The following is a 24276-nucleotide window of genomic DNA, read 5'->3' as shown; positions in this document are numbered from 1 at the left end:
CAGCAGATCTCTGAACAAACTGACTTATGTCTAGATAGCTCCTGGTACAAATCCCTGCAATCAAAGGGCTTTTCCCTGCTTCTCTTATGCCCTGCCTGTATATACTTCCATGTTGCACACACACACTCCAGCAAGGCACAGATTTGCAGCAAAACTACCCATCCAAGTGAGTGGCCAATGGGATTGTCTTGTAAAGTTCAGCCCCATACTCCTACCTGAGCCCTAGTGCAGTGCCTGCTCTCATGATTCTGAAAAGCATCCTTGGTTAAAACAAGACCTTTCCAGCCCATTGCTGAACAACAACAACAAAAGCATGTGCAAAGAGCCTGGCATTAATACTACTTCTCTCCATTCGCCGCACAGTGTAACCAGGTCCTGTACAGCTCCCACCCAGGGATTGTCAATTATTGATGGAAATGCATTTAAGATGCCATTTTCAAAAGTGGAACACACAGCGTAGGGCTTCTGCCACTCTTCTTTCAAATTGGATTTAGCTCTGGCTATTCATTATAGAACATTGTTTTGGAAATGCCCAGCCTGGGAATCTCCACAGCTGCTGAGCCAGCAAGCTGGTAATTTATTTATTTCATGGGCTTGCTGATCAGAAGATCGGCAGTTCGAATCCCCGCGACGGGGTGAGCTCCCGTTGTTCGGTCCCTGCTCCTGCCCACCTAGCAGTTTGAAAGCATGCCAACTAGATAAATAGGTACTGCTCCGGCGGGAAGGTAAACGGCGTTTCCATGCGCTGCTCTGGTTCTCCAGAAGCAGCTTAGTCATGCTGGTCACATGACCCGGAAGCTGTCTGCGGACAAATGCCAGCTCCCTCGGCTTGTAAAGCGAGATGAGCGCCGCAACCCCAGAGTCGTCTGCGACTGGACTTAACGGTTAGGGGTCCCTGTACCTTTACCTTTTACCATGTATTTACAATGCCACCTCCCAGCAGTCAATTTAGCTAGTGGATAACTGCGGGTGGCGCTGTGGGTAAAACCTAGCAGTTCGCAAGCACTCCTAAGTGCAAGTAGATAAATAGGTACCGCTTTATAGCGGGAAGGTAAACGGCGTTTCCGTGTGCTGCACTGGTGCAGGCTTGCCAGAGCAGCTTCGTCACGCTGGCCACGTGACCCGGAAGTGTCTCCGGACAGCGCTGGCCCCCGGCCTCTTAAGTGAGATGGGCGCATAACCCTAGAGTCGGACACGACTGGCCCGTATGGGCAGGGGTACCTTTACCTTTACCTTTAACTGCCTTTAACCATTGTAATGGGTGAGGAGTTTCATCCTCTGGCTATCACAAATTGGTGTCCCTCTTACGTCTTTGACTGGAAAGCTTCTTGTATTCCACCCCCACCCTCATTCTCAGCCTGGTTCCCCACTCTAGCCACTCTGGTTGACTTCCAACAAATTAAAACACAATATGACATCAAACAGGGATTGAACCAAGGACTCTGCTCTGTCAGTGAGCTAGGGACCTTCCCACATTCCTCTTCTGTTACCATGTCATGGGTTGCTTAGAGGTCACACCAGTCAGGATGTCAGGCAAGGATTTTCTCTCTCTCTGACAGTAATACGCCTGCCTTCTCTCCAATAGCAGTACATCCATTGCCACCTAGTGACTAAAACTGTTCATACAGGTACTTTTATTCACCAATGTTCTTCATGCAGGAGCACCAGTAATTTCCTTGTAGAGTTAGAAGGGACAAGGGGGGGGGTCATATACTCCAACATCCTGCAATGCAGCTCTCTTTTGCCAATGTGGGGCTCAAACCCACAACCCGGATATTAAGAGTCTGGTGCTCTACCACAAGCACTGTTCCTAGGGAAATTAGAAACCTACAATCTGATGTTGCCTACTGAAAATGTGTTTGTTTTGCCAAGCATTTTTTTAAGGATTAATCTGCTTTACTGTCAATCATTTGTTCTGTATTATTACAATGTTATAGCTTTAATGATAGCGTTATGCTGGTTTAATTATTTTGTTTTATGCAGTCTCACTATTTTTTATGAGCTTGCACACTTCTTCAGATGCATGCACACAAAAGCTTATACCCAGAACAAACTTAGTTGGTCTCTAAGGTGCTACTGGACAATTTTTTAATTTTTAAATTTATTTTGGCTGTGTCAGACCAACACGGCTACCTACCCAAATTTATTTTTTATGAGTTGGTGCTTTATAAATATTCCTACAACAATAAAATCTCTACTAAGTAATAATAATAATAATAATAATTTATACCCCGCTCTTCCCGGCCAAGACTGGGCTCAGGGTGGTTAACACCAAATATATACACCACACTGGCTCTCAGATGTGCTTGCAGCTGCAAGTGATTGTTATTACCTTCATGCCCTGAGAAGCTCCATCTGTTTTATTTCTGCAGGTCAAGCTGCTACTCAAGTTGCTGGCAGTTCTTTTTGGGTCAGCTGGCAACCCTCCACAGTTACAGCTCAAGGCTTTGAACATCTCGCAACACCTCGTGACTCTCTTGTTTTCATCCTCAGGAAAAGATTGTATTCTGGGGAGAGGAAGGAATGTATGTCTTGCCTGGCACCCTTTGCCATATTCCTGTCAGGAGGGGGAGATGTCAAGGTTCACAATTCATGGAAAACACCTCACTCAACAAGCAAAAAGCTCTTTCTAAGGCAGAGATTCTAAGAAGGCGTCTGCCAGGCAGAGAAGGGGGTTATGCTGTGGTCTGGACCACTGTTCTGTTGCATTATCTGCACACCTGCAAAATTTTCACAGAAAACTGTCTTTTGAGATACTTAAACTCACCTGTAAATGTGATGTCGTGGCCACAGGAATATGGGCCTGGCTTGCAGGGAACTTGTCAAGGTGTGTGCATTGCAGTGCTTTGAGCACCACTGATGTATTACTATGGTCAGGATTGGCTTTATAGTACTTTTCATTCTCTAATTACATCTCGATTTCATTCCCATATCAACGATCCTACAAAATCTGTGTTTTTCCCATTTTGTAGATGGAGAACTGAGACTAAGGAGGAGTGACCAACCCAAGGCCAAGCAAAGGGCAATTTCCAGGAAGGAAATCGAGGAATCAACCTGTCATTTACAGGCATTCCCAATATTTTCAAGGCAGATGGTGAAAGGTAGCTGTGAGTTACATGAAACTCTGGCACCATCACACCCACCTTCTCCTTTCAATTATATGCATGCACAGTTCTGATTGCCACATTCCAAAGACACAGGGATACAGATACCCTTATGCCCAGTATTGTCTACACTTTCTGCATGCAAGGCAGATGCTCTGCTACTGAGCTATACAGCCCTTCCCAAGACAAAGATTGTTCTTTCCATTTGTATATGTTCTTCAGTTTTATGGGTGGCGGGTTTTTTAGTCTGATGTGCATTGTTCCATTTGTTCAATATATATTGTATTTATATACTGTGTGCAAACTGCTTTCATGTCACATTATTTTGGTAATGGAATCATATAATCATAGAATTGAAAGGGACCCTGAGGGTCATCTAGTCCAGCCCCTGCCATGCAGAAATCTTAACTAGATCATACAGGGCAGGTGGTCATTCAGCCTCTGCTTTAAAACTTCAAAGGAAGGAGAGTCCACCACTGTTTGTTCCACTGTTGAACACCACAATGAAGCATGGTGAATTATTTTAAACAAGCAAGCAAGCATAGCGTTCAAGACTGCACAGAAAAGGGCAAGTAGTAAGGAGAGAGAGAGAGAGAGAGAGAGAGAGAGAGAGAATAAATAATTCCAGGCCAAGCCTAAGAGGCCAGTACATTGCTGCCTCCTTTACTGCTTTCACTCAGCAGCCCATTAAGCTTTTCCCTCACGGGGTGGGTGAGAGCCGGATGTGAGCCACCGTTTGAGGTTTTCATGAGAAAAAACAAAACAAAAGAGATGAGCACGAAAGTTTCCTCTTGAAAACAGATCAGCTTCCTCCAGTCTCTGCTGACGCAGATTGGGTGAGGTGGGGAGAGGGGCAGGAATGGGCAAGGGCCTCCAATAGTCCTACCCTGGGCAGCTGAGATGCAGAGCGCGATGCCAGATTCACCAGGGGCTCACCTTAGAGCCCAGCATGCTCTTCCCAGGGCCGGGTAAGTAGCAGCAGCCGACGAATTAAGGTGCGGCCTGTCACTCACAGGCTGTGACCTGCTTCTGAATAGAAAGGCTTAATTCTGACAGCATCCTCTGAACAGAGGTGAGGGAAGGAGTGGAGGTGATATGGAATGGGAATGAGGAGGATATTGAGAAGGAGGTGATGGAGGAGAGCACTAGGGTGGGATGGGAGTGGGCTGCAAATGGAGAAAGAGAATGCTCTTGGGGGGATGTTTTTACACGGCAGTTTATTGTTGATTCAGTTGATTCATGGTTTTCATCACAGTGCCATCTCATAAACACCCCAAAATGTGATGTGATTTTGATTTAATATTTGTATACCACTTTTCAGCAATAATATGGAGCTTAAAGTGGCTCATAATAATAACAAAGCTTTAAAAAGGAGCAAACAATGTTTCTATCCAATATAAGCTTTCATATGTACACACACACACACACACACACACACACACACACACACACACACTACCATATCAGTAAAGCAAAAACAAATATTTCAATAAACAATGAATGCAGCTCAGAACAAACTTATAATGATTAAAAAGGAAATAATCTAGATTTATCATTTCAGCAGGGTTTTAAACAAACTTATTGGCTTTTCCATTGAAATGGTAAACCACAAATAAATGGGAAAATATGGTATTGGGTGAATAATAATAATAATAATAATAATAATAATAATAATAATAATATGCCCCAGCCATCTGACTGGGTTGCCACAGTCATTCTGAGCAGCTTCCCACAAAATATTAAGTCAGGGCAGTGGTCCATTTAGCCGTGCATCGTCTGCCCTGACTGGAAGGGGCTTGCCAGGATTTTAGACAGGTCTTTCCCAGCCCTACCTGGAGATGCTGGGGATTGATCCAAGGACCTTCTGCATGCAAAAGCAGATGCTCTCCTGCTGAGCCACAGCCCTTTCCCTTGTAATACAGACTCTCTCAGAGGTGCTCTAGCCCTTCTCTTCTAGCTGTACCAGGGAATGTCTTCAGATTTCAAAATGTCTTCCCCTGCTTGCCATCTTTTTCTCTCCTGTAAACTACAAGCACTTTTTAATGTAGGATGTGCTCACTGCTGTGCCTTTCGCGTCCTTAATGAGATGAACCCAGGTCTGCACTCTCTCAGATTGGTTAGAAGTTCCCGGGAGGCAGTACCTCTCAGATTTGGTTTCCCAGATGGGAGAGGACCAGATATTTAACAGTGTCTTTCTAACATTCACTTTATTTAAAAATCCCCAGTGTATCCAAGTAGAGCTGCCCAGTGGCGTAGCGTGGGGGGTGCAAGGGGTGCCAGCCGCACCGGGCGCAACATTTTTGGGGGCGCACTCGGAGCTCTCTGCCCCTATCTGGTGATGGTGGCTCACTCTCTCTCACACAGTGCTGGCTGCGAAGGAAAGGACGAGGCTGCGCGCTCCCCAGCCCAGGCGCCGCCTTCTGCGCGCACACTCGCTTGCAGCTAGAAGCCCTGCAGAAAAGGCCGTCGGGTGCAGGAGCGGCGCCTACGTCGCGCTTCCCGGAGGGGGCGCATCGCCCGGCATTGGCGCGCGTTTGGGCGGGCTGCGGAGGGCGCGAGCGCTGCGTGCGCCCCAGGAGGCCGGCGAGGGCGGGAAAGCGGGCGGCTCGCTCCTCCCGTGCGCCCGAAGGGGCTTTTTTGGCGGTTCCCCCACTGCTATGAAGTCCTAAGCAACGAGAAGGAAAGCGCCTCATGAGCATAGCACTGGAGGGTGAGTCTCAACTTTTCTGGACGAGCACTCAATGTGTTGCAGATATTAAGCATAAGAAACGCTCCTCATTGTCCACACCCATAAAAATATTCATTTATTTTTTTATAAATATTTTATTAAATTTTCAAATACATAATACAAGATCCCTACACCAAAAAGCCAGAACCAAAATACCAAAGAGCCATATAGAAAGAAAGAAATAAAAAAGAAAAAAGAGAAAAGAGAAAAATATAACCAACCATTCAGTACAACTTTTCTTATATAACTGATTGGACTTCCTCACATCTCCTTACCCTGCATTATTTATAATAAGAATGTCAGCAAATTATTACCTTGTTTCATACCTTATTTTGTACTTTCCAAATATTATACTTCTAAATTTAAAACAATTTTTATCAATTGCTCATACCTTAAAATTAAACGTAGTGTTGCCTTAAATTTCGACCTTTTCTTACTTATAACTTAATTTTCTATTTTACAAAGTCTATTTGCTGGAACTGATATTTTCTAAATCGTGCAAATACTTAACATTCATACAACTTATAATGTTTTTGTAAATAGTCCTTAAACTTATTCCAGTCCTCTTCCATTGTTTCTTCTCCCAAGTCTCGGATTCTGCCAGTCATTTCAGCCAATTCCATATAGTCCATCAATTGCGTCTGCCACTCTTCCAGTGTGGGCAAGTCTTGTGTCTTCCAATACTTTGCAATAAATATTCTTGCTGCTGTTGTCGCATACATAAAGAAACTTCTGTCCTTTTTTAACACTTTCTGGCCGACAATGCCCAAGAGGAAGGCCTCCGGTTTCTTAACAAAGGTATATTTAAATCAGTGGCGTAGCGTGGGGGGTGCAGGGGGGGCCAGCCGCACCGGGCGCAACATCTGGGGGTTAGGGTTAGGGGGCGCAAATCCACGGGTTAGGGGGCGCAAATTACTTGCCTTGCCCCGGGCGCTGACAACCCACGCTACGCCACTGGAGCTGCCTCAAATCCTGGAGAACCTATGACAGCCAGTGAAGACAAGACTCAGCTAGAGTTTCCAGTGGGCTGACTCAGCATATGGCAACTCTTCCTATGTTTCCATTTGCAAGAGGATGACTCTGCCCATTGGCACTAATGGAAGCTTCCCTCGAATTGCAAAAAGCAGCCCTGGTGGGGCAGGGAGTGGTGGAATTCTGATGGGGACCACAGCTGAGACATGGGGTTAAAGTCCCTTTCTCCCATGCAGGGGGGTCCTGATCTAGTTTACTCCCACCTCCACATCAGCTCATTTGTTAAGAAACATCATGACAGAAGGCAGCCTACATGACAAACGTCACATCTAGTCCGGTAAATGAAACTTGGCTTGTCCCACCACCCACTCTAACCATTGCAGGCTCTTTTGATGGTCTGCTGATAGAAGCTCAAACCGCAAGGAGGAAACCAGCCTCTTGTGGCCTCGAGTGCAGCTTGTGATAACAGCTCTGCTCCTCACTCTCCTGGAGGCAAAGGGAGATGGCTCACATCACACCCAGTGCAAGCGGTCTTGGCACAGAAGCAAAAAACAAACCCGACTTCAAATGCTCAGAAAAACACTTACTTCCCAGAAGTCCCATCTGGAAGTCAGGGCAGAATCAAGAACTTCCTGACAGTAAGAGCTGTTTGACAGTGGAATTTGCTGCCAAGGAGTGTGGTGGAGTCTCCTTCTTTGGAGGTCTTTAAGCAGAGGCTTGACAACCATATTTCAGGAGTGCTCTGATGGTGTTTCCTGCTTGGCAGGGGGTTGGACTCCATGGCCCTTGTGGTCTCTTCCAACTCTATGAGTCTATGAGTCTATGATTCTATGATTCTAAGTCACAGCTCCTTAGCCAAAGCAAATAAATCCCAAACTGTGACATACAAGAAGGGATAGGCATGTCATTTTAGGGGGTAAAACTTAATTTTTGCTAATTTTCAGCAAGAGGTCTTAAAATATTTTTTTGAGTATGAGGAATTCAAATCTGCTATTATTTTTATGGCTGGCTAACAGTTAGCTTCATAAATTTACATTTGACGAAGAAGCACATAAACTGCTTTCAGACAACCAAAGAATTTTAATTTTGCCTTCTGAAAATGTAATGGAATCATAGAAGCATAGAATCATAGAATCATAGAGTTGGAAGAGACCACAAGGGCCATCGAGTCCAATTTAGCATAATGTAATGCTAAATGATAATAATAATAGAATCACAGAGTTGGAAGGGACCACAAGGGTCATTTAATCCAGTCCCCCGCAATGTACATTTTTTTGCCCTGGACCCCATGACCTTGAGATCAGAGGTTTTTACACATCCATTTATCTCCTCCTTCCACTCAGATAAGGCAAAGGCATTACAGTGGTACCTCGGGTTAAGTACTTAATTCGTTCCAGAGGTCCATTCTTAACCTGAAACTGTTCTTAACCTGAAGCACCACTTTAGCTAACGGGGCCTCCCACTGCTGCCATGCCGCTGCTGCATGATTTCTGTTCTCATCCTGAAGCAAAGTTCTTAACCCAAGGTCCTATTTCTGGGTTAGTGAAGTCTGTAACCTGAAGTGTATGTAACCTGAAGCGTATGTAACCTGAAGCATATGTAACCCGAGGTACCTCTGTATTACAGTTCAATGGTGTGTTTTAGCCAGACAAAAGTACTAGAAGGGAGCGTGAAACAGGCCTGGTGTGGGATGTCATTTGGGGAGTGTTCAAAGAGCCTTAGGTAAAGGTAAAGGGACCCCTGACCATTAGGTCCAGTCATGGCCAACTCTGGGGTTGCGGCACTCATCTCGCTTTATTGGCCGAGGGAGCCGGCGTACAGCTTCTGGGTCATGTGGCCAGCATGACTAAGCCGCTTCTGGCGAATCAGAGCAGCGCACAGAAATGACGTTTACCTTCCCGCTGGAGCGGTACCTATTTATCTACTTGCACTTTGACGTGCTTTTGAACTGCTAGGTGGGCAGGAGCAGGGACTGAGCAATGGGAGCTCACCCCGTCATAGGGATTTGAACTGCCGACCTTCTGATCGGCAAGTCCTAGGCTCTGTGGTTTAACCCACAGCACCACCTGTGTCCCTTCAAAGAGCCTTATAGAGCTAATATAACTGCAAGTACTCTGGAATCATTTTTAATGATTTCAGTGCAATTTTACACACATTTTACTTACCAAGAAAAGCAAAATTATATTAATTTAACCAAAATATATATTAAATGCCCAAGTCATGCTACAACTTCTTAGCATCCCTTTTTCAAATTTTAGGAATTTGAAAGTTGAAAAATTCAACGTGTCCTAATGGGGCATGCCTTGAAAAACTAAATCACCCCAAAGAGAAACAATTGAGCTACCACTCCTCTTAGGTGGGGAACCTGTGGCTCTCCAGGTGGTGTTGGGGGCCAGGGCCAGGGATAAATGAGATTCAGTTTGCATGGAAAGACAAACTTGGGAAACTTGCCTTTCCAGAAACAATATTCAAACTGAAGCCCACACAAAAATGCAGCTGATGAAGAAATGCAGAGAACAGAGCTGGAAAGATGAAAAACTCAGAGGAGCTGAAAGTGACATATTTGCCCAACCCTAGCTGGCTCTGAAGAGAACCGGAAACCAACAGCAGCTGGAGGGCTGCAAGTTCTCCATCATTGCTGTAGCCCTTTGGAGTAGGGAGGCCTCATGCAGGATTGATCTCCCCCCTGGGGGTGCATTGGGATTCTCTGCTCAAGATCATTCCAGAAACATAACCATCATCCTGAAAGAGCTATCCTGATGCTGCTGTTTAGGTGCCCATTGTTCGTAGAGTGCAGTGCAGTAGTCCAAGTGGGAGATAACTAGGGCCTGCACCACTCTGGTGAGAGAGTCTGCAGGCAGGTAGGGTCTGAGCCAGTGTACCAAATGGAGCTGGTAGACAGTTGCCCTGGACATAGAACTGACCTATGTCTCCATGGACAGCTGTGAATCCAAAATGATCCCCAGGCTGCACACCTGGTCCTTCAGGGGCACGGTTTCCCTCTTCAGGACCAGGGAGTCCCCCACAACTGCACACCCCCAGTCCCCCAAGAACAGTACTTCTGTCTTGCCAGGATTGAACCTCAATCTGTTAGCTGCATAAATGGTGCAAAGCAAACTTAAGATGAGAAAATGGAGAGAAAACAAAATGGTCAGATCTGTCCATCTCCAACTTTTAACCAAAACTCCAGTTGTTTGCCTGTTCTGGGCAACTCAGCAACTTGCCTAATGAAGGATTGTTCCACCAGGAACCATAGCTATCTCTTTGACTGTGAATTGTACTTTCTGGGATTGTGGTGGTGAAGAGAAACTCCTTGCCCAGGATATGAAAAGGCAGTCAAGTAACTCAAAACTGCCCCAAGTGGAGAAGATTAATAACTGCTGCAAAGCTGAGCATCCTATGACCTCAGCACCCTGACATTTTGTTCTTCCCTAGGGTCTTGCCAGTCATGGACAACAACTTCACCTCCTGGCTGAGCCACTCTTCCTGGGAGCGCCGGAGGGCATGGGCCAAGCCAAGTGTGGCTGTAGAAGAAGAGGGGTCCCATGCTGAGGAGGAGGCATCCTGCACACCCCAAAAAGCTCTTGAACCCTCATTCTTGGAGGATGGTTTCTTGCAAGGTGGGAAAACTGCTTACACACATTCACTCCTACTCTCATTATGTAATAATATTTCAGTGTGAGGTGCTTTCAGATAGTGTATACAATCTTTTATGTGGGTGGTAGGGAGAAGCTGACACAGGCTAAGTGAGCTGAACTTGGGTCCCATTGAAATCAATGGCCCAATTTTTCATTCCTTTAGTACAGCTTGCTTTGATGCATCCTTTTGTTTGTGGGCTTCCCTTAGACCTCTGGATGGCCATTCTGAGAAGAGAGTGCTGAATTAGTTGGATTTTTGGTCTGATCCAATAGGGCCAACTCCTTGAGCCAGTATCATCCATCCATCTCTCTCTCTCTCTCTCTCTCTCTCTCTCTCTCTCTCTCTCTCTCTCTCTCTCCTATCTGTCATCTATCTCTCTATCTATCTATCTATCTATCTATCTATCTATCTATCTATCTATCTATCTATCTATCATCTATCTATCTATCTTTCTATCTATCTATATCTATCTATCTATCTATCTATCTATCTATCTATCTATCTATCTATCTATCATCTATCATCTATCTATCTATCTATCTATCTATCTATCTATCTATCTATCTATCTATCTATATCTATCTATCATCTATCTATCTATCTATCTATCATCTATCTATCTATCTATCATCTATCATCTATCATTATCTATCTATCTATCATCTATCTATCATCTATCTATCTATCTATCTATCTATCTATCTATCTATCTATCTATCTATCTAATCTATCTATCTATCTATCTATCTATCTATCTATCTATCTATCTATCTATCATCTATGTATCTATCATCATCTAATATAATATTTAGAAAAATGGAAATGCTCTGGAAGCAACCTCACTGTGGTCTGCCCAAATAAGTATTTTCTTTCCAGAATTGAGCTTGGACAGAAGATCAAAATGTTTGATGCAGAACCTGTATGTGTGTGGTGCTAATGGGCTTGTCTGCCCATGCTTGTCACCCCCAAACTTCTTGTTTTCAACCCCCATTTTCAAAACTTTTCATATGCATATAACTATATGAATGAGCAGATAAATGCACAAACACTAATGTGGTGATTTGGAAAGAAAGGTGGGCGGCCTCTCTGAAACAGCATTTGGGGATGGGTGGGAAAGAAGAAAGTAATACTTACAAACTGAGTCAATTTGTTGATAGGCATTTCTATCACTTTGGCTGTGAGCCAATACTCACACATGCAAACACTCAGCAGAGTGATGTGGTGAGAGCTTTGTTCCCATGGTGCCTTTCTTCTTCCTGCATCAAGCCACTGGCCCATTAAACCCAGCCCTGTTTGTGCCGACAACAAGAACCTCTCCTAGAGTTGATTCTCTAACTCAGGGGTAGGTAGCCACTGTGGCATCCTCTAAATCAGGCCATTTGAAACTGTGGTCTGGGGGCTACCAGTGGTCCACAACTTCATTCAGGTGGTCCACAGCATGGGACATTCAGTACTCATACAGATTTTAAATTGCATCTCTATTGCTTCTTTTATTTCTTGAGCTCTCTAGTACTACCTTGCCATTTGAATTCTATGGAATGCAAATTGCATTACAGTAAAATATATAGCATATGCAGGGAAACAAAAGAAGCAATAAAAGACAATTAAAAATTGCACACCATCTAGTATGTTACATTACAATCGCTACAGCAGGCAGAAAACTCATTAAGTGGCCCATCATTAGCATTTTCAAGTGGTCCATGGAGACAAAAGTTGCTCAAGATGTTGCTGAACTCCATTCTCACCATTGGTCATGCTGGCCAGGGCTAAACTGCCTAGCAACATCTGGAGGGCACTACCCCACCCTAGCCTTTTGCTAGCTGAGATTCTAGAGATTTTTAAAGCAAGCCATGAGCTCCACCACTGAGCTGTCAGCCCCCCCCCCCGCCGTGTAGTCAGGCACCCATGCATTCCCCTGAGCCATTTCAATATTCCCTCTGCACTTCTTCCTCCCCCACTTTCTCTCACTTTCTCTTTTTCTATTACAAGTATGGAAAATGGGCAGAAGTTCCACTCCCCCCCTCAGCACAAATAAAATAATACCCATGTTATATTATGCAACTCATATGTTATTGGCAAAGCAAACATTGTTGTTTGTTTAGTCGTTTAGTCGTGTCCGACTCTTCGTGACCCCATGGACCAGAGAACGCCAGGCACCTCTGTCCTCCACTGCCTCCCGCAGTTTGGTCAAACTCATGCTGGTAACCTCGAAAACACTATCCAACCATCTCATCCTCTGTCGCCCCCTTCTCCTTGTGCCCTCCATCTTTCCCAACATCAGGGTCTTTTCCAGGGAGTCTTCTCTTCTCATGAGGTGGCCAAAGTACTGGAGCCTCAGCTTCACAATCTGTCCTTCCAGTGAGCACTCAGGGCTGATTTCCTTCAGAATGGAGAGGTTTGATCTTCTTGCAGAACATAAAAAAGTGCATTTTCTGGGTGAGGGGAGACCCACTTTGAATGCAGCAGCTTCTGTGTGTGTTGCTTCCTAAGCGGTCTCACTGGGCAGGATGGCAGCGCATCCTTGTCTGTCAGAACATGGGTTGTGTGCAAAGAATAAACGATGGGTGGAAAGGGGAATGTGGCTGTTTAGAAAGGGATGTTGTGCTCTTCCACCCTGCTTCCTCCTCTGTGATAGCCACCTAGAGCTGCATTCTCCTCTGCTGCACTTACTCAGTAGTGCTATCAAGGAGGCACTTTGTGGCAGCAGTTGAGGGCCTCCCTCAGCCAAATCAGCAGGAGGGCCTGCAAATGCAACAGGGCAGACCTCCTTGCATTTTTAAGTAAGTGTCCATGACCATGGTTCAGTGCAAGACTGTTAGTTCCAGAGTCTAGAATGGTACCCCAAGCTTACATCTGGTGTCAGAGCGAGGGCCGTCTTAAGCATATCCGGTGCTGTGGTGCAAAGATCCCTCCGGTGCCCCCCCTTTCCCAGAGTTGTCAACCTTTTTTTAGGACTGGAGGAGGTGGGCAGCAGCTGGAGGGCAGGCGCCTCCCGGCTCAGCTGGCTGCTTCTTGTGGTGGCCACAGCAGGCAGCACACCAAGTGAGCAGGCCTGCGCCAAGTGAGTGAGGGCGCGTGCACCGCTTCTGCCGAGTGTCGGCTCGGTTTTTTCCCTTTTAGCCTTCTGGCACCCCGCAGAATTCATTGGGCATGGAGAAAAGAGGTCCAGCACAGCAGTCAGAAGCGGCTTGTACTCCTTATGTAGAAGTGTATTTGAAAATGTATGTATGTATGTATGTATGTATGTATGTATGTATGTATTTTCTATATTGTATATTTGATGTGTCCACACACACACACACACACACTTTTTTAAGGAAAAGCAATCAGATAGCTGGAGGGAAAGCTGCTAGAGGAGGTGGTTGTACAGCTAAAGCTGCAGGGAAGGGAAGGGTTAAGCATTCTTCCTCCTGCTTCTCTGCAAATTGCACCCTCCACTGCTATGCAGCTGTTCAGCAGCAATAAGGGCTCACAGGGCCACAATGACTACCAAATAATGGGTTCATTTAGTTATTCATATGTTTAAACCACATTCATTCCATTACTCACTTTCAGGTGTTCTTCCTCTTCCTCATTCTCCTCTTCTTTTGCTACTGCCTATGTAGTGGCGACATCAGGCATCCTGCCAGTGTGGTTTGCTGAGAGGCTGGCTCACAAGCCTTAGATGGCTGCATTTGGCCCCAGCAGAGATGTGGATCATCACAGTAACTTATCCAGTCTGTGAGGAGCCCTAGCACTTTTTCTTTGTTTCCAACAGGAAGCTCATCCAATAAGATTGAGAGCTGGCTGCAGGAATGCAGGTGAGTCTACCTGAGAGAGGTCATGGAGGAGGTCACTACCCGAAAGGATCATGACATTGTCAGAAGTTATATTTTGATTTCAAGAATCAGGAGCATTTTTAGATATGCACATACTTTGCAACAGGGATAAAGAACATGTGGTTCTTGTGCTCAAACTCCCATCAGCCCCAGCCAACATAGCTAATGGTCAAAGATGATGGGAGTTGTGGTACAGCAACATCTGGAGAACTATAGATTCCTAATCACACTCAGTTCATTGCACTAGTTTTACTGGGGATAGTGCAAGAGCTTCTGCCTTGATTTCTAACGTTCCTTTTTCATTTCAGTAACTGTCGCATTATGGAAGTGTGGCTTCCAAAGGGGCCCAGGGTAACAACAATACTAGCTTTACCAAATTCCTTTTTCTTAAACCCAGACATACCAAAGGTTTACTTTCACTTGGAATGGCCACACACATAGTTTCCTATGGAATACAATAAAACACAGCATTATTTTTTTTAAGAAAAGTCTGCCTATATTACTTTCCTGCCTTTTAAATCTGTAGTTTCCATTGCATTTTGACAATCTGAAGCTCAAAAACCACAGGAACGACATGGGTGGGGGAAAGAATATTTATGGAATCTAAATATAAAACATTTCTAGATGGCAAGGATTGGGAAATGCATCTGTTGAAATGAAGCTTTCCAAGATTTTCTACAGTCTACATGTCATTTGGGACGCAGGTGGCGCTGTGGGTTAAAGCCTCAGCGCCTAGGACTTGCCGATCGAAAGGTCGGCGGTTCGAATCCCTGCGGCGGGGTGCGCTCCCGCTGCTCGGTCCCAGCGCCTGCCAACCTAGCAGTTCGAAAGCACCTCCGGGTGCAAGTAGATAAATAGGGACCGCTTACCAGCGGGAAGGTAAACGGCGTTTCCGTGTGTGGCTCTGGCTCGCCAGATGCAGCTTTGTCACACTGGCCACGTGACCCGGAAGTGTCTCCGGACAGCGCTGCCCCTGGCCTCTTAAGTGAGATGGGCGCACAACCCCAGAGTCTGTCAAGACTGGCCCATACGGGCAGGGGTACCTTTACCTTTACCTTTACATGTCATTTGCTGCCTTTTGTGAAATCAACTTTTTAATCTTATGTGTGTTTACAGATGCCCCACTAGGGAGAGTAATTGTACTGTTTGATGTGTGAAATCACTGCATCTACCTAACAATTTCCAGAGCAGTAGCCTTGTTGGTATGTTGTAGCAAAATCAACTAAGAGTTTTTTTCATGGCACTTTAAAGACTAGCAAACATAACATAAACTGTCGTAGACTACAGTTAATTTCATTGTGTGTGAGAAGAATAACCTTGAACTGGCCATCATATATATCTGTGTATACATCCATCTATACCAATATCATATATATTTGTGTATACATCTATCTATACCAATATCGTGCTCCATGGAACACATAGTTGCTTAAATACCACAGAAATCAGTTGGGACACCTCTACATATAGAAATATAGCAAATACATAAGGGGCTGCAGTTAGATGAGTTTGGCTCCAATCCTATATATCATAGAATTTTAGAGTTGCAAGGGACATCAAGGGTCATCTAACCGAAGCCTCTGCAATGCAGGAATCTCAACTGTACATACCTAACATTAATCTCAGCTGCAGGGAGATTAAACATACCTACGATTAGCCTGTTAATCCCAGATGAAAGAGAGTGTTCTTGCTTCTTCCCAGCTATTCAGGACCTAGAAGGTTTATGGTTCCAGAAAAAATGAATATGGAGCATGGTTCTAGGTGCTCCTGTTGTGACCCACCTTGGATCAGGCCGCAACCCGCTAGTGGGTTGATGACCAGTGCTGTACTGACTCTGAAGCCAATGGTCACCCCTCCATTGCTTATTCATGTCTGCTCTACTGGGGGAGCAATTGCATAGTTCAAAGTGAAGAAATCTAGTACTAACCATTGTTCCCGTTCAGATATTTTCATTTCTAAGTTGCCAGTTTTTGTGAATATTCTGCTTTTCCTCTGCATTCTACAATCAGGCCTAGCAAAAGAGGTCCTAGAGCTGCCCCCCCCCCAAAAAAGAATACTAGGCTGTATCCCTTGGCTCCACCATCAACTGACCTGGCTCTGGCCTTTGCTCCTCCTTGGTCCCACCCAGGTTTTAGAACTTTTGAACTCAGGATAGAGTGACTGTCTGGAGCAGGTAGGGGGAACCTTTGGCTCTCCAGATGTTGCTGAACTACAACTTCCACCATCCCTGGCCATTGACCATGTTTACTGGGCCTGATGGGAGTTGTAGTTCAGCAATATCTGGAAGACCAAAGGTTCCTCACACCTGGTGTAGAGTTTCACTCCATACACAGTACTGGCATTCTCATTTGTGGATTTCCTGGGCTGTAGGGCTTCAGATCTGTGAACTGGAGGTTAGCACTTAAGGCGACCAGGGCCAGTTCAAGACATTTTGCTGCCTGAGGTGAAGGACAAGATGTTGCTCTCTCCCAAGGAATATATGGAAGCCAATTGGACTGGGATTTTCCTTCAATACTAGTGAATGGACGGTATCCTCCACTGCGCTAGAGGACAGGAGGCTAGTGTAGGGGTCCCAGGGTAGCCAGGTGGCACTCAGAGCTCTATCCATCCCCTGCAGCTTGGCATCTGCTGCCTGAGGCAGCTGCCTTGCTCTGCCTAATGCAGCACCAGCCCTGGTGGTGCCACTGTTTGCTGAGTGGGACTTAATTGTCTGTGATGTTCCGGCTAGGTCCTAGGAGAAAAATGGCAAAATGATTTAGGAACTCCTATAGCTGTAATGATGCAGCTCTTGGTTCTGGCTTTCAGCTCTTCACTGGACCCCTTCTCAGAGAGCATCTCTGCTCCAGGTGCCTATGCTGGTAAGTGATTTCTGCAATTTCTGTTATTTGCTCGGTCTGCCTTCTCAAACATGAAGTAAGGTAGGCTAAGGTTTGGACTGCACACACACACCATACATTTAAAGCACATTTTGAGCGTGTGCACACCCAAAAAAGAGTCCCAGGAAATGTAGTTTATTAAAGGGTGCTGGGAATTGTAGCTCTCTGATAGGTAAAATACAGTTCCCAGGATTCTTGGGTGTGTGTGCTTCAAATGTACTTTAATGCATGGTTATGTACACAGGCCTCATTCATGAACCTTTAGAAGGGCATATCATATAATATTTTGCTTTAATTGTGATGTTTAGCTCATTTTTTAGTTGATGCTTTGTTAAGAGTTTTTATAGGTCGTACTTGTTTTTATTGATGATTTGTTAATTATTCTATATAATTCATGCTGTATTTGTGATGTTCTATTATTTTTTTATTGTTTGTAAGCTGTTTTGGGATTCATTTGAATGAAAAGCAACATAGAAATATAATCAATCAATCAATCAATCAACCAATGAATGTTTTTTCTATTTTTTTAAAAAATATTTTTTATTACCGTATTTTTTGCACCATATCACTCACTTTTTTCCTCCTAGAAAGTAAGGGGAAATGTCTGTGTGTGTTATGGAGGGAATGCCTACAGGTGGCGGGGGGGATCTGCTGCAGTCATGAGCAGAGGATCCATTGTTCCCCTTCCTTCCCTCCTCCATGGCTCGCTTTGAAACAGCAAAGTGGGAGAAGAGCCGTTGAGTGGGGAGGAGAGAGGGACAGAGAGGCTGCTTCTTTAAAGGAGCAAAGCGGGAGAGGAGAGCGACTCGTGTAAGCGGCTCCTGTCCGGTTGGTTCCTTTAAAGCAAGCAGGCTCTCTGTCCCTCTCTCCTCCCCACTCAGCTCACTACATAGCAGCAAAGTTTTTCAGCTCGCTAAGCCGAGGGATGAGCGGGGAGGAGGAAGAAAAGCAGAGCCTGCTTGCTTTAAAGGAGCAAAGTGGGAGAGGAGAGGAGCCTTCTCCCCTTATACCCCTCTTCTGCATTATTAGCAGCATCCTTCTCCACCAACCCCACACATACTTCTTCTCCCCTTAAACCCCTCTCCTGCATTATTAGCAGCATCCTTCTCCACCCACCCCACGCGTGCTCCTTGTCCTTTGAGTGCTTTTCCTTCCCTCCCCACTTAAAACGTGGTTACAAAGCACGGATTCACATGGATCCTCAGGATTTTTGCACTGGGTCACGCCAAATTTACCATCAGATCACATAGCATGTCCATGGCTACATCTTGCACCAAAATAATCACGCACCCATTGTTGCCTGGGGCCGCAGTGGTGCAAAAACATGGTTACAAAGCATGGATCCACATGGATCCTCAGAATTTTTGCATTGGGCTACTCCAAACTCACTGTCAGATCACATGTCTGTGGCCACAGCATGAACCACAAAAATCATACATTCACTGTTTCGTTTAGAATATTTTTTTCTTGTTTTCCTCCTCTAAAAACTACCTGCGTGTTATGGTCGGGTGCGTGTTATAGAGCGAAAAATACGGTAATTTTCAATTACTGAAGTCCAATAACCACTACATTTTACCAATGTCAAATTATAATTCATATCCAAATATATATAAATTATAAAGCCAATTATACAATTTGTGTGACTTCCTGTGTGCTGGGTTTTGGAGTGCAAAGTTATTATTTCTTCCTGCTTCCGAAATCTTGATTAATCCAATTACATTCAGTCCTGATCATAGTCTGTTATCAACAACTACAGAGTTCTGGACTTCCATTCGTATTAACACATTTAAGAAATTTTATTTCTGCAGAAGGAGTTCTGTCTCCTGTAAATTCTCTGTGTGAGAAGTTTATTTTTCCATTTGTTTCTTCATTTTTCCTGTTCTGATCATGTCGTACGCAGCATCTCTACTTACACTTTTTTGCTCTTTCTCTTCCTCTGTTCCCATGTAATTTCGACCCATAGTCCAGATTGTGATAAGTGGAAGTCCAATGCTTTAAATCATTTCAATGTTCTCACACAGTTCTATTTTCATATTAATGCATAAATATAACCCCACTCTCTTTTTCTCCTCTTGCTTTTTATCAGTTTTTTGGCATTTAGGGGGAGGTTTGCCGAATCATTTATGTAGCAAACATGGGCTCCCCTCCCTCCTCACATACCATATTTTTCTACAAAGGAGATCTTTCCAGTTCTAAACATTGCGACTCAGTAGCTGATTCACTTGGCAGTTTATAATCTTGTCCCATCCATCCTGCACACGTCTGTAAATTAGAGTCAATTTCACCCTAATAAATAGAAGAGCCTCTGCATCGGGCTGTGTCGGGGAGTTACCGTTAGGCAAAGTGCTTTGGCACCCAGCATCTTCCTGCCTCCCAGATTCCATGCTGGAGTGAGAGCCAAAACGATCTGTGGGTGAAGCTCACTCCCCCCGAGCGTTGGGGGGAACTTGCAAGGACAATTACCCTCAAAATCATCCTTGTTTTTCTCCGCAAATGATCTCCACTAATGTGGGAGCTGCACCCATTAAGGCAGGAAGCACCAGAAGTCATCAATGTTTTTTCTAAAAAAATATTGAAAGGCAGCCACTGTTGTTTCTGGTATTGTTTCAAAACCTACTTTAGTTATTTTTATTGTTTGCTTGTAATTCGCCTTGCAATGCTTTTGAAAAGTGATTCATAAGTTAATTAAACAATAATACATACTAATTTGAGGGGGAAAGCAAGGGGATATACAAGGCACCAAACTGCTCCCCCCTTCACTGGAAATCTTATTCAGAAACTCATTAGGTAGGTTTCTGAGATTTCAGCAGGCATTGCTTGCAAATTTACAAGCCTATTTTCACAAGGATTAGAAAGAAAGAAAAATCTGAGCATTTTAGGAAGCTGAATTCTACACTTTTTGGATTTCCTGTTCTTCTGTGGAATTGTAGCCTTCACACAGCCCTGCCCATGCAGAGCTGTGTTGTGGCATGTCCATAATAAAACTGCATAGAAAAAGCCACCCAGCCTTTTGATCTCACCCAGTCCCTTTTCCACCTGTGGATGCTTGCTCTAGGTGACTATGTATTTGTGTTATCCTGTAGGATCCTGCAGCAACAGAGCCAGCTTTGAAGATGACCTTAGCCTGGGAGCAGAAGGTAAGTGATGAGGATTGATGGGGGTGTGAGCAAGCCTTCCTTCCAGATGGCCCATGGATGGGTGGCAAGAATGCTAATTTGATGGTGCAACTCTGCCAATATGCTCCTTGGCCGTCAGCTCTCTTCGTAGGAATGCAATGTATCCTTTGCTCATGAGAGACCTTTCTTTTCTTCTTTCCAGCAATGGTGCTACTGGACAGAGACAGAGCTGAGCCTAGGTGAGAAACAAGAGCTAAGGAGGTTAGCGTTGCTAGAGCCAAAGTTTGGAGAAATCTGAAATCCAGAATTTAAATTTGTTTTTTGGGGGGGCAGCGGGGGGGGGGTGAGATTTCTAGTTTTATTTCTGAAATGAGATACTGGCTGCATATTTGTCTAATAACATTGTAGGGTGTTGTCACACTATCAGTCTTGTGCAAGTGTGCAGCTGGCTGTGACTGCCAGCTTGCCCTCCCTTTTGGTCTTCCTACATGCACACCAAAAGGGATGTGGGTATGCATGCAGATGTGTCTCTTCACTGTCTCTTCTTCCACAGCAGGTCCCAAAAACATACATTCTGGCCTTCCCAGCATCTCAATCTGGATCACAGCATGACTTCCAGTGCCTTCTCAGGCAGCACTAACAAGACCAGCTCCAGGTAAGCATGGATCGTATTGTGTAGGACTTGGACTGGCTTAAAGATCTACCTACACCACTAACAAACCAGCAGTGATTGGAGCAGAGATACCTAGCCTCTGGTCTGTACATTGGAGGCAGCTGACCTGGTGCCCTCTGGATGTCATGGACCACAGCTCCCGCCATCCCTGATGGTTAGTTGAGCAGGCTGGGGCTGATGGGAATTATGGTCCAACAACATACAGAGGGCTCTGTGTTTGCTTTCTCTACTAGACTCCACCATGAATATTATTGCAAGCACCCTCTTTCACCACACAAGGCTGTGAGGAAGATAAATTGGGAGTGAGGAAATCCCACAGATGCTGCCCGTTATTCTCTGAAGGAAAGGGGCTTGCGGACATACCTAGTGGTGTATTTGTGGGGCTATGACCTGAAAATGGTTCAGTAATCAGTTGGGACACTCCTGCATTCACACTCTTATCTTCTCTGCCTAGCATCTCTGAGGTGCTGGATCTCTATGAAGCTGATGCTGAGACCATCTTGTGCAACCTGGGCTTCATACAAGAGGAGACACAGGCTGCATCTTGGATCCCATCTCGGTTCTTCTCAGTTCCCTCTCAAGCTGAGGGCATTGATTTCCAGCTCTTCCTCAGAGCCCAGGTGCAACGGTTAGAGATGGAGGATCCTTGCTTGATGTTAGCAAGTAAGTGCCACAAGCATTTCATGGCTGGCAGTTCTGGGACTGTGATATCAAAGGGTGAGGCTCAGAGCATGTAGAGAAGCTCCCATGTTCAACCCTTGGCATCTTTGGTTGAAATCTGAAAAGAGCTCAGGTAGCAGGTGATGGGAAAGGACCTCTGTTCTTGATAGAACATAGGAAAGCAGGTAGAACTGGGACCAGGAGCAGAAGACAGGACCAAACAAAAGCCTTTGCTTAGGCAAGAGGAAGACAGAAAAAAACTAGAACCCAGGAAAATGAAACCAGGCCTAGTTTTCAGGTTGTGTACAGTCCCTGCCATACAGATGTGACCTGGAAGAGCTGGAAGCTAGGGTCTCTTGGATCTACACTGGTTTTCCTCTGACACTTTCTATCCTTCCTTTCACAGGTCGGTTCAAGCAAGTCCAGACTCTGGCTGTAACGGCTGATGCTTTCTTCTGCCTCTACTCTTATGTGTCTAAGACTCCCATCCAAAAGATTTCCCCTGCCCACTTGTTCTGGGCTTTCCCAGACATCCCAGATTCTTGGAATGTTCCTTCCCAGCCAGAGTCTCTGCCTCCTCTCAAGCGTTTGCAAAAAGCCATTTCCACGATGTGCTTGTACACTTCCGCCCGAGGAGGGCCTCAAGGACCTTCTGCTGTACCATCTTCTATGAGTCGTCTGGAACAGGTAGTGTGGGAAGTGATGGAAAAAGCCCGCAGAGACAAGTTCCACTTTGATGTGGAAGGCGTGAAGGATGAGACTCACACAGCGCTCCCTGAAGTCCCCTTTCATCATGGCAGAATGGGAAGTGACTCTTCAGAGTCTACCATAGTGGAGCTGACTCCTGTGATTTCTTCCCACTTCTGCCCTCAAGCTACAACTCATTCAAAGTTGGAATCGTGGCTTTCTCACTGCATGGGTGGAGAAAGCATGGAGGGGCCAGACCACCTTGGCCATCAAGAACTGTACTGTTATGGACACCATTCTCTAGAAGTGGTTTCATCTCCAGAGGAAAGCAGTGAAGAATCCCTTGGGGAGTGGTCAGCAGAAAAGGACTCACCCACCAGAGGGGAGAACGGTATGGACATCTTGACAGAGTTGAGGTAGCACAGTGGCTAAGAGTGTGAGCGGTAAGCCAGAAAGCTGGCAGATCAAATGCTTGTGAACTTAGCAGTGAGCTGCTACATGTTATCTGCTTCAGAGCCACAAGTGCACTGTGGGTGCTAAATTGTAGTGACTTGCCTTTATTCTTGTAAAGCAGGGTTGGCTAACCCATGGCCTATATCTAGCATAACAGAAGATATTTGTGGCCCCAAGACCCTACTCCATTTTGGCATTTTAAAAAAATTAAAAGGCAAATAACTTTATATAATAGGCAAACTTTGATTAAATGCAAATAACTAGAGCAGAACCAATAAAGCTGGCAAGGAGGAAACATGGAGTGTAGCGGATGGTTTGTGGCCTTAAAACAATGATGAAGTACCTGTGGGAAATTGCTCAGTGTTCCCCATAAAGTATTGCTCACACTGGGAAGTGTGCAAATTGGTGTAGGGGTTGTGGAGCACGCTGGCTTTTAGCCAGGACTTCCTGTCTTGGCTCAATGGCTTTTGAGGCTTGCTCAAGACAGTGTGTTTCCTCCAACAATTTCTTTTGTCATCTAGCTCAAATCTTGATCCAAGAGATTGTCTAATTAAACACTAAATAAAAAAGGCATGTGGGGATAGCTGTCGCATCATCATGTGACTTACAGAACTGAAAGTAAAAAGAGCAATTTCCACAGGGGAAATGTTCCACACCATTTCTGAAATGTCATGTAATTTTTAAATTTTAAATTATTAAAATGTATTCTTCATTATTCGACTGTGAACACATGAAACAAACTAATTTCTATTTTTAAAGGAATTGGTGTAGACACCTGTCAGGGAACTGCCATCAGAGAGAGAGATGGGGGTAAGACTCCAGGAGAATAGGAGAGACTCTACAGCAGAAGCAGGAACCAGCAGGGGGAGCGCAGGAGTTCCAGCGGAAGGGGAATTGGAGGGAAGGCTCTGGGATACTTCTAGTGAGAATAGTGCAGAGGTAACAAGACCCCCATTAGCAACTCCCACCCCTCGCCGGAAACTGTCACGCAGAGAGTCACGAAGGCGCATGTCCGTCAAACAGCTTTTATGTTGGAGTAAATTCCGTAGACGCCCACTGTCAGATTCTACCAGCGACTGACGGAGTCATGCTTTGGGGGCTCCGTTAGTGCCTGGGTTTGGTTGACCAGCCAAACCCCAGAGGGATTAAGCTTTTACGCACAAGCAGCTCATTATCCCATCACAGCAATCTGACAGTCTTTGAAAGCGGCTTGTGCAAGCAGAGGGCATCATGAGCGAACCAGCCGGAACCGGAGGAGCAGGAGCTGGAGCTGGAGCAGGTCCAAGCCTGGAAGAAAGGTACAGGGCGTTGGAGGTCCAGCTCGCGCTGCAAACGGCGAGGCTCGAGGAGAGGAGGGCTCAAGATGCGGATAAGGGGAAAACCGCCCCACTTGCCAGAAAGGTGCCTGGATTGGTGCAGAAATTTGGGGGGGATCCCAGGAACTATCAAGCCTTTAGAACGGAGATGCAGTATGCTCTCAATCTACTGTTTGATGACTTCCCCGATGAGAGCTCTAGAGTGGCGTACGTGATTAGCCATCTAGAGGGAGG

General features: G+C 45.3%; 1 protein-coding gene across 2 annotated transcripts; it reads left to right on the top strand.

The window, feature by feature from the left end:
- Positions 1-3927: 3927 nt before the first annotated feature.
- TESPA1 (thymocyte expressed, positive selection associated 1) lies at positions 3928-22694 on the top strand. Of its 2 annotated transcripts, none has more exons than XM_081898143.1 (9): positions 3928-4072; positions 10240-10424; positions 14201-14243; positions 17067-17119; positions 20221-20274; positions 20456-20492; positions 20810-20908; positions 21381-21589; positions 21993-22694. In XM_081898143.1, exons 1-9 carry the CDS (start codon positions 4005-4007, stop codon positions 22691-22693), a joined length of 1449 nt encoding a protein of 482 aa, XP_081754269.1. In that variant the 5' UTR covers positions 3928-4004; the 3' UTR covers position 22694. The 2 variants fall into 2 exon arrangements, with proteins under 2 accessions (XP_081754269.1, XP_081754268.1); XM_081898142.1 differs by having other exon boundaries at positions 20807-20908.
- The last annotated feature ends 1582 nt before the right edge of the window (positions 22695-24276 follow it).

The sequence above is a fragment of the Podarcis melisellensis genome (assembly GCF_964234715.1).
Source record: "Podarcis melisellensis genome assembly, chromosome: 2".
Taxonomy (NCBI): Eukaryota; Metazoa; Chordata; class Lepidosauria; order Squamata; family Lacertidae; genus Podarcis; species Podarcis melisellensis.
The sequence above is the reverse complement of the archived record's forward strand: the minus strand, read 5'-3'. Positions and strand labels throughout refer to the sequence as shown.

What these genes read in the sequence shown, in the direction of transcription:
- TESPA1 (XM_081898142.1), top strand. Translation starts at nt 4,005, where the DNA reads ATGCAGAGCGCGATGCCAGATTCACCAGGGGCTCACCTTAGAGCCCAG. An exon ending in CCTTAGCCTGGGAGCAGAAG is followed by an intron (nt 20,275 to 20,455) that starts GTAAGTGATGAG and finishes TCTTCTTTCCAG; the next exon opens with CAATGGTGCTACTGGACAGA. An exon ending in TCCTTGCTTGATGTTAGCAA is followed by an intron (nt 21,590 to 21,992) that starts GTAAGTGCCACA and finishes TTCCTTTCACAG; the next exon opens with GTCGGTTCAAGCAAGTCCAG.